This window comes from Nansenia antarctica, assembly GCF_963989245.1.
Source record: "Nansenia antarctica genome assembly, chromosome: 5".
Lineage (NCBI taxonomy): Eukaryota > Metazoa > Chordata > Actinopteri > Argentiniformes > Microstomatidae > Nansenia > Nansenia antarctica.
The window spans coordinates 10,528,764-10,543,284 of record NC_137690.1 but is presented as its reverse complement, the minus strand read 5'-3'; the positions used below and the strand labels follow the sequence as shown (position 1 = coordinate 10,543,284).

Genomic DNA, 14,521 nt, shown 5'->3' with positions numbered 1-14,521 from the left:
GAGTTTAGACAAATGATATACATATGTGACAGCGGCTGTTAAAAGCGTGAACAAGTCGGCAAAATAAATGTTAATGTTGTTGAAAATCAATGACACACTCGCTAGTCAAGCTCTACTCTACATTATCTAGGTAGTAGTAGGGATTACTCACCGAATCCATTGCATTTGCAATAAAAGTCCGAACATTATTTCAGTTGCCGACTTGTTCCCCCTTTCACCAGCTGCTGTCACATATAGCCAATACATATTAGATTGTCTGTGTTCATTTCAGCGAAGTGGCATGAAGCAATACAGGGCACCAGCGGCCATACAAAGCCGACAGACATCTAACAGCCTTCATCTGCCCTGGACTGGTTATTCCATTTGAAGCGAGTGCCAATGAAAAGCCTTTCATTTGTGCCTGTCGGTTTAGATCTTGGAAACTGTGAGCTGACTCAGAGCAAGTATTCTAAAGAAACAGAGCAGTGGAGGAGAGGGGGAGTGGAGTGAAAGAGTGGAGAGGGGGAATGTGTGTGTTTGTGTGCGTCAAACATGAGTAGCTTCTGGGGAAAAGAACGGGGGTGTGGACCCTTCATATCCCCCCAGATGTCTATGACCGAGTTTTGGCGGTAGGCGTTTTATGTCCTGTGAGATTACAGCTGCCTTTTTTCACATTTTTGGGCAATTAAAAAGCAATTTGAGGGAATTTGTGAGTTCGGGCCGACATGGCGTCGCTTCCCCAGGACGACCCATTAAATTGTAATTAATCAAATTACAGTTAAAGCCATCGAGACGCACAGTAACACGTGGTCATACTGAGGAGCAATGACGTGTGAAAAGTGACGACTGTTCCTCAGAAAGGGATGGAGCGAAAAAGGGAGAGAGAGCAACTGTTGAGAAAGAGAAAGAGAGGGAGAGAAAGAGAAAGAATAGTGAGAGAGAGAGAGAGAGAGAGAGAGAGAGAGAGAGAGAGAGAGGTGAGAGCAGGTTACTGTGAGTGGTAGCAGTGATGCGTCTGAAAGTGCATTTCCGGGTGCACTCAGTGGAACACTCAGCTCCGCTCCTGTGAGTGCCTGCAGACAGACAGACAGACAGACAGGCGGACTGACAGACAGACAGACAGACAGACAGACAGGTGGACAGACAGACAGCAGTGCAGATGTGCACCTCTTCTTCACAATACGACAGATACTCCATTCACAGCAGGAGATCCTCCTTGACAGCAGGAACATGTGGGCATTAACATGGAAGTGAATGGGGGGGGGGGGGGTGAAGTTTGGATGTTGCAAAGGGGGTGGAGTGAAATTAATAAACATGAAAGCACAAGCAGATTCAATTAGGTGGAGGGACGAGGGGAACACAGGAGTGCAGTGGTTGGTTGAGGTGTGTCTGTGTGTGTGTGTGTGTGTGTGTGTGTGTGTATGTTGCGGTCTGTTTGATGTCACAGAGCAGGGTGTTCTGGTCTTGTACAATACAGTGTGTGCCCAGATCTCTCTCTCTCTCCCTCTCCCTCTCTCTGCCTCTCCCTCCCTGTTCCTCTCCCTCTCTCTTGCTCTGTCCTTCCCTGTTCCTTATCTCTCTCTCTCTTCCTCCCCTGTTCCTCTCCCTCTCCTTCTCGCCCTCTCTCTCTGCTCTCCCCTGTTCCACTCTCTCTCTCTCCCTGTACCTCTCCCTCTCCTTCTCGCCCTCTCTCTGCCCTCCCCTGTTCCTCTCTCTCTGCTCTCCACTGTTTCTCTATCTCTCTCTCCCTCCCTCTCTCTCTGCCCTCCCCTGTTCCTCTCTCTCTCTCTGCCCTCCCCTCCTGTTTCTCTCTCTCTCCCTCCCTCTCTCTCTCTCTCCTCCCTCTCTCCTCCCTCTCTCCCTCCCTCCCTCTCCCCCTCCCTCCCTCTCCCCCTCCCTCCCTCTCCCCCTCCCTCTCTCCCTCCCTCCCTCTCTCCCTCTCTCTCTCCCTCCCTACCTCTCTCTCTCTCTCCCTCCCTCTCTCTCTCTCTCCCTCTCTCCCTCCCTCCCTCCCTCTCTTTAATCAGAGCATTGGCACAAGAGCAGACTGGGGCCGGCCTGGTCGTTGGCAGGAGAGGAGAGAGATATAAACAAAACCAACCAACAGAAACAGGACAGGCTGATAAAACCCACTCTGGGATAGTTGTAACTCTGGGAGGAGGGAAAGCACACAGAAAGAGTTACAGTGGGGTTCTATTAGGGGGGGATGGATTTATCAGAGAGGTGGTATACTGAGGTGAGAGAGGCACAGGAGCTGTACCAACTCTCCCTGAGGACTTGGCGCATTGGATGATTCAAACAGAAATAGACAAACACATACGCACATGCGCACACACAGGCACAGGCACAGACACAGACACAGACACAGACACAGACACAGACACAGACACACACACACAATGATAATGAGAGCCATGAGATCTGTTCCGTCGCATGGGGATTAATATACAATCTCATCTAGATTGTCTGGATTATGAGAAGGGGGGTGGGGGGTGGAATTAGAGGTTTATTGAAAAGACCTCATCTAAAAAATTCTGAGTTCTCTTCTGCAGGCTTATGAGGACGGCAGCAGCTACAGTAAGTGGGTCAGTGACCGCCTCTGTTTTCTTCGGGGGGAAGTTCGGAACTCAAATCTTTAATTGCCCTCCTTTTTTCCTTGCCCTCAGCCAATAGTGAGTCTTACTTCCCACTTTCAGCCTATCAGGGCAGAGTGACAGAGACAGGCTAACAGCACCACATGACCTTGTGGAGCAAAGGGACAACGTTTATTAAAGGATAAATTCTGTGATTTACCCCATATAGTCAGATGGTTCCTTAGCCCGAAAGTAGTCTATAGGCCAGGGGAAACTGTAACCCATGGCTCCGATTTCTTTCAATAGCCACTACTACGAACTACTACCAGCTAGCTTTAGCCACAGCTAACAAAACAATAATGGGAGTAATAGGGGCAGCGTTGTTTTTCTGTAAGCATTGGCTAAAGCCCGGGAGGCTGTGGCTCAGGAGGTAGAGTCGACGTCTAATGATCGCAAGGTCGGCGGTTCGATCCCATGTCAAGGTGTCCTTGGGCAAGACACTAAAGCCCAAATTCCTCCCAATGAGCGATTGGTGTGTGAATGGGTGAACGAGTGGCCATTGTAAAGTGCTTTGGAATAAGGCGCTACTATAGAAGTGCAGTCCATTTATCTGAAGTTAGTAGTGGCTATTTAAACAAATCCAAACCATAGATTACATTTTATCTTGGCCCTCCTTTCAGGGTGAGGAACCATCTGAGATTGGGTGCAACATTGCTAAATGTATCCTTTAACTTAGGTCTGAGACCATGCGTGAACACTCAATCATGAAGTCCTAATGAAGGGAATGTTATTGTTAAGTCCTGCAAAGGCATGAATGAGATGGCATGAGACGGGGATGCTAATGTATGCTATGTAAAGGCAACTGTGTGTTGAGGAGGGGGAAGGTGGGGTTTGTCTGCCCAAAGAGTATTCAAATCCTGTTAAACACTGAAGAAAACATATTAATGTGTTACAAATCAAGTCAGTCATCTTACCCACTTGTAAGTTGTTTTTTCATGCAACTTTCTGTATTTGGAATTGAAAGGTAAGAAATTACCCCTTTTCCACATTGAACATCTGTACTATACAAAGGTAAGAAGATAACATAATAACATGGTAAATGTTATAAAAAAACAAAACAAGATTTGAATCGAACCCTGATTACTAGAATAATGTACTTTGCAGTACACTAAAATATACTGTGCACTACAAAAAAAAAGACTTGTTCCATTGGCATTATTCAACCTACTGTACTTAATAAATCACACAGAACAAAAAAGATAGTGATTAAAATACTTTATTGGTTTAGGAAAGTATTAAAAAATTAAGGTATAGGCAAAGAAATAAGTGCAAAGTGTGAAAGCTTTACAACTTGGTTGTGTCGTGGCACGGTCATTTTACAGCTTTAAAAAGGCAACCAAACGTTAACGTTGTGTCTTGGGTGGTCCTTCATCTAAAAGTATGACATTTTATCTGGAAGAGAGAAGACAAAAAAGGATTTCTCGATTGTATGACTGAGAAAATCTCTTTTTGTACTTGTCAATAATGTTCAGGTCAATTGAACGCTTAACTGTTAAATTGAGTGGTTGGCTAAGAACTCTACTAAGAACAGAACTAGACGGTAAGAACTGACTGGGTGACTTTGCTGTGTCTAAGATATGGCTGGCAGCTGCAAGCAAGAAACGTGACACTTTTTCATGTCCTTTTTTATTTTTAACCCCTTGAATGCCAGATATGTTTATGTCTGGTAGGGTGTGATATGATTTGTGGGCTGTCTACCCTCTGGGAATGTTGAAATAATGCCATTGGATACATTTGAAGATTGACAAATCTGAATGGCCCAGAGGACCATAGAGCATGTCTATGTCCATCTCTAATAGAATCAATATTAACCCGCTAAAACGTTAACACTGTCACTTCCTGGTCTGCTATTGGTCTGGGCAGGCTGTCCGTCATCTCGCCTAGTCCAATCACTCACCGTCAGGCTCCGAGTCGGAGTCCACCAGGGGCGGGATGCGGATGAGGAGCTGGCGCCGGTCCCTCTGGACCACCAACTGCAGTTTACCGCGGGACTTCTCGATCAGCTTGCCCGCGTCGTTCAGGGACAGGTTCTCTGTCACCGTCCCGTTGATCTGTAGACGAGACACAGGAGAGAGTGTGTGTGTGTGTTTGTGAGTGTTGTGTGTGAGAGAGAGAGAGAGATATCGACAAGTACAACTGAAAGTGAGTGTGTGAGAAATATTGTAAATAAAACTGAAATTGAGTGAGTGAGATGGAGAAAGAGAGCGCAACAGAGTAATAAGGCCTAACACATTGTAGCCAATCCATCTCTTGATTTAAGCTAATAGCAAGTTTAGCAATAGCATGCTAACAGTATGAAGGGTACCTTGAGGATGATGTCTCCCTCCTGTAGGTTTCCATCCTTGGCAGCAAGGCCTGTGCTGGTCATCTCCTTAATGAAGATCTGACTCCCCAGGCGCAGGCCGTACTCTGTAAAAAAGACACACACACACACACACACACACACACACACACACACACACACACACACACACACACACATTGTGTGACTCACCACACTGCCATAGCAACCAGAGGGCATACCACCACCATGACCATAAAACAGCCTCAGCCTCTGACATTAAAATAACCTTTATCTAAGCTCTGATCTGCAAGCGTTATCTTGACCCTCTTCTTTTTCCCTTCATCCCTTCTTTAAAGGGGCAATCTGCGATTCAAACAGCAACAAAGTAGTCACCCCACAACTTTTACTCAATAATAAATAGCTTTAAATAATAGATTTAATAATAATAATAATAATAATAAATTACACTTATATAGCGCTTTTCTAGACACTCAAAGTTTTAAACGTTTTTTTGTGAAAAAGGTATCCAGTCATATAGAAGGTATACACTCATCAGGTGATGATGTCACACATATAAAAGTCCTCAAAAAGTCCCAATCCCCAGAATGCCCCTTCAGGGTAGTCCAGCCTAAGAGGATTTGAATGGGTAATGCTTTCAACGATGCAGAGGCCACTTTTGAGTTGAGTGAATGAGGGGCTTTGGTATTTCTAATTTCTTTAAACAGTTGGATATGGAGGCGGAGCCACTGAGGGCCAACGTGTGGATAACCAACCACCTCGGCTACCATTCTCCAGCCTGAGAGCTACTGCTTTAACCATGCATAGAAAAGAGAAAAACGTGATTCCTCTCACCTTCGTTGGGACGGTTCTTGACCAGCAGGACATTGACAGGTTTGTCCAGCGGCTCCAGGTCCTTAGCCCCTCCTCGGGGGGCCTCAGAGGCGACAGAGTGCTCCTGTAGGTGGTCTCTGCTCTTCACTCTGGCCAACTTGGGGGAATCGTACTTCCCTACTCCTCCTCCTCCTCCTCCTCCTCCTCCTCCTCCTCCTCCGCGCTCGTAGCTCTCCCCCCGACCGTGGCTCCTCCCACCCGGGCTCCCTCCCCCTCCTCCTCCTCCTCGCTCCCGGTCCGCGCTGCGCCCCCGACTCCGTTCCCGTGGATACCGCGGCCTCTCCGGGCTAGGGGGCTCGCGGTCGAAGGCCCGCCCCCTGCTGCCGTCACGGCGGCTCCTGTCCGGGCTTGGCGACGCCTTCTCCTGGCTCCGCCCTCGGCTGCGCTCTCGCCTGTCCTGCCCGCCTCTGTAGTCCTGTGGTTCCAGGTAGCTCTTTTTGTCGGGGGTGTGGTCTCGCTGGTAGCCGGGGCCGCCGTTGTCACGGGCCCAGCCACCGTCGCCGATGTTCTCGTCTGTGTCGTAGTAACGGGTGGAGGGGAAGTCGCGGCTGTCTGCCCCCGGCGAGGGCGGGTGTTTGAGGGAGTGGAGTGTCACCCTGCGTGGCCTCTTCACAGTCTGTTGGAGGGGGGAGGGGGGGGGGGGGGTGCAGACAGAGCAACATTGTGTTTTTAAACATACATACATACTTTTTATCTTTACCTTTTATTTAAACATTCTTTAGATTAGGAGCCTCTTTTCCAGATACCAGAAAAGAGGTTGGCAAGCACACACACACACACACACACACACACACACACACACACACACACACACACACACACTCTCTCACACACACACACACACACACACACACACACACACACACACACACACACACACACACACACCAATGGCAGTGTGTATTGAAGGTACCCCTATGGCTCTTCTATGGAGTACTGCACATTGCCACAATGAACATCAGCCTGAGAGGAGGTGAAGCCAGTCACTAACACCCTGCCAGATGAGAGACCTCTCTCCTGTGTGACGGAGGGCACAGTATGGCTTCCAGTCGGACACACAGACACAGACACAGACACACACACACACACACACACACACACACACACACACACACACACACACAGACAGAGGGATATTTCTGGCTGTGGCATGTTCAAGATGTGTCAGCCGTAAAGAATTGGTCCAGTGGAGCGACAACGTGAAACACGTCACTAGCAGGGATGCTCCAGGGGTTAAACTTCCCCAGATGAAACAAGCAATGTATATTATGTTCCCAATCACTAGCTTAGCCTAGCTTCACCGGGATGAATGTCAAATGTGTGCATTTCATTTCTATTCAAGACAAAGACTGTTTCTTTGCCCACTGGGTAAGACGTTTTTTTGGGGGGGTTACAAATATTTAATTCATTTCACATTCAAAACAAGTGTTTACATGCAAATATAATATCCTGACCGTTATTTTCTATTCAACCATTAGCATCTTTGGGATGACATTTATTTTTCAAAAGAGACCTGTATGACATTAGCATAGCCAACCTAGACACACTATGCCTTGTTTAACAGTCTACAGGAGAACAGCCCATTGAACAAAGGACTTTTGTTGGCTAAGAAGAGTGATACTCACTATCTTGGCTACCTTCCCGCATTTTCGGAGTTGCTGCACAGCAAAGGAGTGAGGCACATTATCCATTGGGATGGTGTTGACCTGGATGACGCGGTCATCTTCACTGTGGAGGGCAATCACAACAACTTATTAACTAAACTAATATTAATCATGTTTAGTTTAACTATTATTATACTAACTATTATTAGTATTATAATCATCATCATCATTTGCCAAATAAATATATCAGGGTGCATCCTCATAGACTAAAATTGTCTTCCTCTCCTTGTCTTCTCTCTTTCATTTGCACTGATGTGGAAGGAGCTGGACAGGAAAAAGCCAATTCCCACCACATTGCTTTCACCTATCCTGTCTTCTGACGAAGGCAGACAATGGCAAAGGAAGCCAGGAAGCCACTTCAGACAAATCAAGATGCACAGAATGTAGTTGCTTCAGTGTACAGGTGGAGCTGTAGACTTACAACAGTAGTCCGTCTGCTGGCCCGCCCTGCAGCACGTCTGACACGATGATTGACGTCTCGCCACTGTCCACGTTGGGGTTGTCTCGTCCACCGGACACGGCAATACCGAACCCCATCTTAGGGTCCTGCACAACGGAAGAGTATGAGAGAGAGAGAGAGAGAGAGAGAGAGAGAGAGAGAGAGAGAGAGAGAGAGAGAGAGAGAGAGAGAGAGAGAGAGAGATGAGATGGTTGGACAAACACATTTGTAATTGGACAGAACAGACATACAGACAGATCATCTGAGAGAGAGGGGAGTGTAAATTGAATGCGGGTTGGCAGACAGGCAGGCAGACAGACAGACAGACACAGGACTCTATGGGTTGACCATGGGCGAACAAGAGAGGGGGTGAAATAGCTTGGCTGGGGGGCAGGCAGACGGCTTATGTTTCCAGTGTGCATCTAACGCGCTTTCCCTTGACGCCATCATAAATCACAACACACAGGTAGGGAAAAAAATTATGAAAAAGAGAGAGAGATAGTTCTACAAATGGACAGATTTGACAGACAGACAGACAGACAGACAGACAGACAAACACAGGACTCTATGGTTTGATCACAGGCAAATGAGAGAGGGGGTGAAGTAGCTTGGCTGGGGGGCAGGCAGACGGCTTATGTTTCCAGTGTGCATCTAATGCTCTTTCCCTTGACGCCATCATTCATCACAGTACACAGGTAGGGAAAAAGAGAGAGCAAGAGACACACACACACACACGCGCGCACACACACACACACACACACACACACACACACACACACACGTCAAGTCATGTCCATGTTGTCAGTAGTTAACATGACAAATCTCCCAGCGGGGAGGCAGAGAGAGAGAGAGAGAACGGGTCAACCTTGGAGCCTCCCCATTCAACTGTCCATAGCTACCAAAGAGGAAACAAGACATCGCATGTCTTGCTAAATTAAGACGCATGGTGTCCTTCAGATAAGAGAAGCAATGAATCTCTCTCTCTTTCCCTCTCTCTCCCTCATGGAAAATATGTAAAACAGGAGACATTAAGTGGATAATTCACACTGACATGGCCTCCCCTAATGACACTTATCTCTTTAAGTGTGTATAGCAGAGTATGTTTGTAGGGAACAGACTGATGGGTTACTGTCTGGTAGAGAGTGATTTATAATGGAATTATGTATGTGCGTGCGTGTGTGTGCAGGCGTGTGTGTGGTTGGTGTGTGTGTGTGTGTGTGTGTGTTGGTTGGTGTGGCCGTGTGTGTGTGTGTGTTGTTGTTGGTGTGTGTGGCCGTGTGTGCATGTGTGTGTGCATGCGAGTGTGTGGGCGTGTGAGCATGCAATTGTGTGTTGCTGTGTGTGTGTGTGTGTGCAAGTGTGTGTTGGTGTGTGTGTGTGCAGAGACCAGGGCCATGTGCTGTAAACTCACCCTCTGCAGGGTCACAGTGTACTGCTCCCACACCGTCTCTTCCATTCCTGAGCTCTGTAGGGAACAACAGAGAAGTTGATTGTTAATGAACGCTACGTCATCAAACGGACGGGGAACCTACGAGTTACTGAACGCAAGCACTGAACACAAGCACTGAACACAAGCACTGAACACAAGCATGAGACAAGGTCCCGGGGCCTCATTTATAAAACTTTGCGTAGAACTGGCGTAAAAAGGTCGCGTACGTAGACAAGCAAGAATGTTTACGCACACCAAAGATGCTGATTCATAACACAGTGTGCATGCACATCTCACATGCACATTTCCCTTTATAAATCACAATCAACTACACATTTTGCGCACATGAACGAGCGTCTCGTCCCACCCTTTTAACGGCCAGAGTTGTCTATAAAGTCAGTGAAACGCCCCGAATTAATATGAATCTATACTGACTGAATAACGACAATGACGGCAAATCCCAACAGAAAGGTGGGGAAAAAAATTATAATTCACCCAGTGAAATTCTGCGCAACGAACATGAGATAACATGAAACATGAAACTGCAATCATATCTGCCCGACTGAGGCATCGAAAACAGAATCAGTTTAACGTAATTTGTCCTACTATTAACCTTATTATTTATGAGAATACATTTCATAACCTGCAAATATTGTTTCATAATTACGGATCCAATTACATTTTTAAGAATTGATTCCAGATTAAAATGTACAACATATTTGAGGGGTTGTTTTGCAAAAACCGACATCCCTGTTTCAGGCGCGGATCTATGGGAAGTTGAATATTATTAGTATTAATACATACTTTTAATCATTTCCAAGACAAAACTATTCACATTACAGTTAGTTAGTGAAAATTAAACTTAAAAAATATTTTATTATAAAGAAATGTGTATTTTTATGAATCTGACTGGGTGGGCCAGCTGTCAGGACCACCCAGGCCCACCTCTCTTACGTTTACATTGCTTCCTCTTTTACGTTTACTCTGATTGTTCAGTGGGAAATCGCGCTCCTTCAGTAGAAATTGGTACGAGAAGTTCAAGTGGATGGAATATAGTAAAGAAAGAGACGCTATTTTTTGTAAAGTGTGTCGACATTTCCCAGAGGCGCACACGGAGTTCACTTTTATAAGAGATGGATACAAAAATTGGAAACGTCTCCGGCAGGCCTGTGACAAACACGAGTCTAGCAAGCCGCATGCTGTTGCCCTCACCAAGTTGGATGGGTACAGGCAAAGCCATGGACCCCAAAGCCGTGGGACAGTGTTAAATCAAATGCACGGTGATGCCGTTTCATTCATAGAGCGAAACCGGCAACACGTTAAAGTTGTGTTAGACATTGCTATGTTGTGTGCCAAGTTGGAAATTCCACTTAGAGGTCACAGAGAAACGGAAGAGGCGCTCAATAAAGGTAATTTCTTGGAGCTATTCAAGTTCATGTCAAAATATGATCCAGAAATTGAAAATAGACTGAAGGATAACTGCCTCGAAATGCCACGCTCCTAAGCCATCACATTCAGGATGAGCTGCTTGAGGCTGCAGCCTCACTGCTAATTCGAAAGATAAAGTCTGAACTGCATGAGCAATCCACATATTATGCCATACTTGCGGATGAGTATAAAGATCTATCCAAGCGCGAGCTAGTTTGTATTCGATTCATTCATGGAGGGGTAATTAAAGAACGAGCAGTAGGCTTTGTGGACATTTTAAAACTTTAAAACTTTTTAAACTTTATTGTTAATTCTGTCAGACTTGGTCCTCCATAGTTGATGGTTATTGGTTAATTCATTGACTATTGCGTGCGCTTGAATGCCTTGCGTGTGTGTATTATAATAACTTGTTTGGCTGTCCGTTGCATTCTCTGGGTAGACAGGTACTTTATTTATTTTCCGTTCGTTTCATGGTCTGCATAGTGATCTCCTCCAGTCCCTGCGAATATTTTGCGTGTGTGCGTGCGTGCGTGTGCGTGTGTGTGCATGCGTGTTGGTCGTACCCAAATGTTTCGAGCACCCACGGGCAGAAACATAAATCGGCGCCTATGATCGCGAGCCCGGTTGTGTTCCATCCATCTGGCTGCTCATACATAGGTCTAAAACGTGCGGTGATGAGTTTCACTCAGGCCTACCCAGATTTTTCCAGGCCTACCCATCAGCCAATTTCTGTATCCGCCACTGCCCTGTTTGTATTTATTATCCTAAAACATGTTAAAGAAAAAAAAAAAGAAGAAAAATAAAAGACTACATTAGATTACATTTTATTGTTATTGACAGAGTACAAGTACAGTACCAGTCAAAGGTTTGGACATACTTCCCCATGGGAATGTGTGTCCAAACTTTTGACTGGTACTGTACTAAGACAACGGAACGCAGTTCGGCATCTAACCAGATAGTTCATAGTGCAAAAGCCATGAATGTGTAGACATTGCATGGTGGGACAGTATAGCCTACGGTATTACAGTATAAGTAAATGAATAAAAGTAAATATATTTGCATGGATATCAATATGATATCTACAGTAGAGATATATGTACAGTGTGATATGTACAGGACAAGGGCGAATATATGTACAGTTAAGATATGTGCAGTGTGCACATATCTTTTTTGTGTGCACTCCAGGGAACTCTTCATATACAATATGTGAGAGGTCATATTTCAATTTATTTTACACAATGGTATGAATTTCTCCAGTTTCTGTGCGTACGCATGGGTCCGAATTTGTGTGGACGGCCATACATTTTCACACCAAGTTGTTTTTTAATAAATCCACAAATTTGCGTCAAAGTTGTATACGCATGCTTTTTTGTGTATGTGTTACGGTACATGTGGGAATACGGTACATGTGGGAAAACTAGGGTTAGGGTTAGGTGCTACGTCGACTTGGTACGTGCTGGCATGTCTAACCCTAACCCTAATCTTAACCCTAACCCTACCCCTAACCCTAACCTTAACCCTAGCACCCTAGCACCTAACCCTAACCCTAGTTTTCCCACATGTACCGTAACATATGCATGCTTTTTTGCATACGCAACGTTTATAAATGACACTCCACTCCTGAACATTGCTGCTGCAATGGGAAACCTAATGACTAACTACTGCATGTGGCAAGACCATTAAAAATGCAAGTTGGCGAGCGCTAAGCAATATGGAGCTTTCATACAGTCCGCCATTCTATTACACTGAAGAGACACATTTCATTTCCTAGTCATGACATCCCCTGGCCTAACCCGGGACCTTACCTAACCCGGGACCTTACCTAACCATGGACCTAACCTAACCATGGACCTAACCTAACCATGGACCTAACCTTACCTAACCATGGACCTAACCTAACCCACCGCTTGGGTCTGACTACAATGTAAAATGGATGGTGGCAGAAAAAAGTGCCAAAACCAAGGCACAGATGGCAACCACAAGAGAAACATTGCCTCTGGCCCAACCACTGCTGTCCATCATTTCCAAAAAAAGCCTGACCCCACTCTGCGAGCAAATAGGGTGTGAGTAGCTATGTGACACACACACACACACACACACACACACACACAGCACTCCAGGGACACATACTGGTTCAATAGAAACAGACACACATCCGGATCAATGACCTGGTGATTACATCAGTCAGGGGAGGAGACTGACCCCACACACACACACACACACACACACACACACACACACACACACACACACACACACACACACACACACACACACACACACACACACACACACACACACACACACACACACACACACACACACACACACACACACACACACACACACACACACACACACACACACACACACACACACACACACACACACACACACACACACACACACACACACACACACACACACACACACACACACACACACACACACACACACACACACACACACACACACACACACACACACACACACACACACACACACACACACACACACACACACACACACACACACACACACACACACACACACACACACACACACACACACACACACACACACACACACACACACACACACACACACACACACACACAACTCTCACTCACACCACTGGGATAAGCCCATCTTGTGGGGGCATGGGAACTGACCTTCCAATTAGTCAATAAGGTGAAAGGCAGGTGGTTTTCTGCTTCAATTAGATCAGTCAATTAGCAGTCTCTCCTGGCACAAAGAGTACTTTCAATGAAAGGTGAAACGTATGCAATTATGTAATTTCGGTGAAGCATCCCTTTAAACTCAGCAGTGCAGTGGTCCAATACAAAACCCAACGACAACGACAACAACAAGAACTTAATTTGAACACAGCATTCCATTCTCTCTCATCGCCTCATAACCCCCCCCCCCCGCCTTTCCTCTGGTTGATGAGTGAATTTAATTGGAGGACTCTGCCTGCAGATATTTGCTCTCAGCTGGCCATTAGTGGTTTGTGTACGTGTGTGTGTGTGTGTGTGTGTATATGTGCGTTTGCTTAACCTCATCCCATCCCCTCCACAGCCCAGAGAACATGTCTCTATGGAGGAGGAAGAGGGGGATTTCGTCTCACAACTCTTAAACATCAAGGAGACACTGAGTTGTTTGAATAACTCTATGTTGGCCATGGGGACACAGAGTGAAAAACGGTGCTAATTTCCCCTAATTCAACTCCTACCCCACCCCCGTGATGCAGTTGGCATGGAAACCACTCCTAGCGAACAGAGAAGAGCTGACCAAAGAGAACCACGGTGGAGTTCTAACCAAGAGGCTTAGGTACGCTCCGAGTACAAAGGCACTTAACCCACCAGCTCATCCTCCTGCAGGTAAACAGGGTTTACCATCATCAACCATTCTTCTACCCCCACGGGCTTTCTTTCCAATACGGCATAATTCGATTTGAACCAAGATCAGATCTGGTGCCGGTCTGCCTGTACCCATGCTGAGGGTCTGGTGCCAGCCTCCCTGTACCCATGCTGAGGGTCTGGTGCCAGCCTCCCTGTACCCATGCTGAGGGTCTGGTGCCAGCCTGCCTGTACCCATGCTGAGGGTCTGGTGCCAGTCTGCCTGTACCCATGCTGAGGGTCTGGTGCCAGTCTGCCTGTACCCATGCTGAGGGTCTGGTGCCAGTCTGCCTGTACCCATGCTGAGGGTCTGGTGCCAAACTGCCTGTACCCATGCTGAGGGTCTGGTGCCAGTCTGCCTGTACCCATGCTGAGG

The 14,521-nt window shown here is 46.4% G+C and overlaps 1 protein-coding gene across 1 annotated transcript in view; it reads right to left on the bottom strand.

Moving 5' to 3' along the window:
• tjp2b (tight junction protein 2b (zona occludens 2)) overlaps positions 1 to 14,521 on the bottom strand; it is a 57,526-nt gene that overhangs the window by 16,645 nt on the left and 26,360 nt on the right. The window contains exons 2-7 of the mRNA XM_080532251.1: positions 9,302 to 9,355; positions 7,873 to 7,997; positions 7,413 to 7,515; positions 5,749 to 6,403; positions 4,918 to 5,021; positions 4,510 to 4,663 (exon numbers count right to left, since the gene is read on the bottom strand). Of these exons, the coding sequence (XP_080388377.1) occupies positions 4,510 to 4,663; positions 4,918 to 5,021; positions 5,749 to 6,403; positions 7,413 to 7,515; positions 7,873 to 7,997; positions 9,302 to 9,355 (1,195 nt within the window). The remainder of the gene's footprint in view (positions 1 to 4,509; positions 4,664 to 4,917; positions 5,022 to 5,748; positions 6,404 to 7,412; positions 7,516 to 7,872; positions 7,998 to 9,301; positions 9,356 to 14,521) is intronic.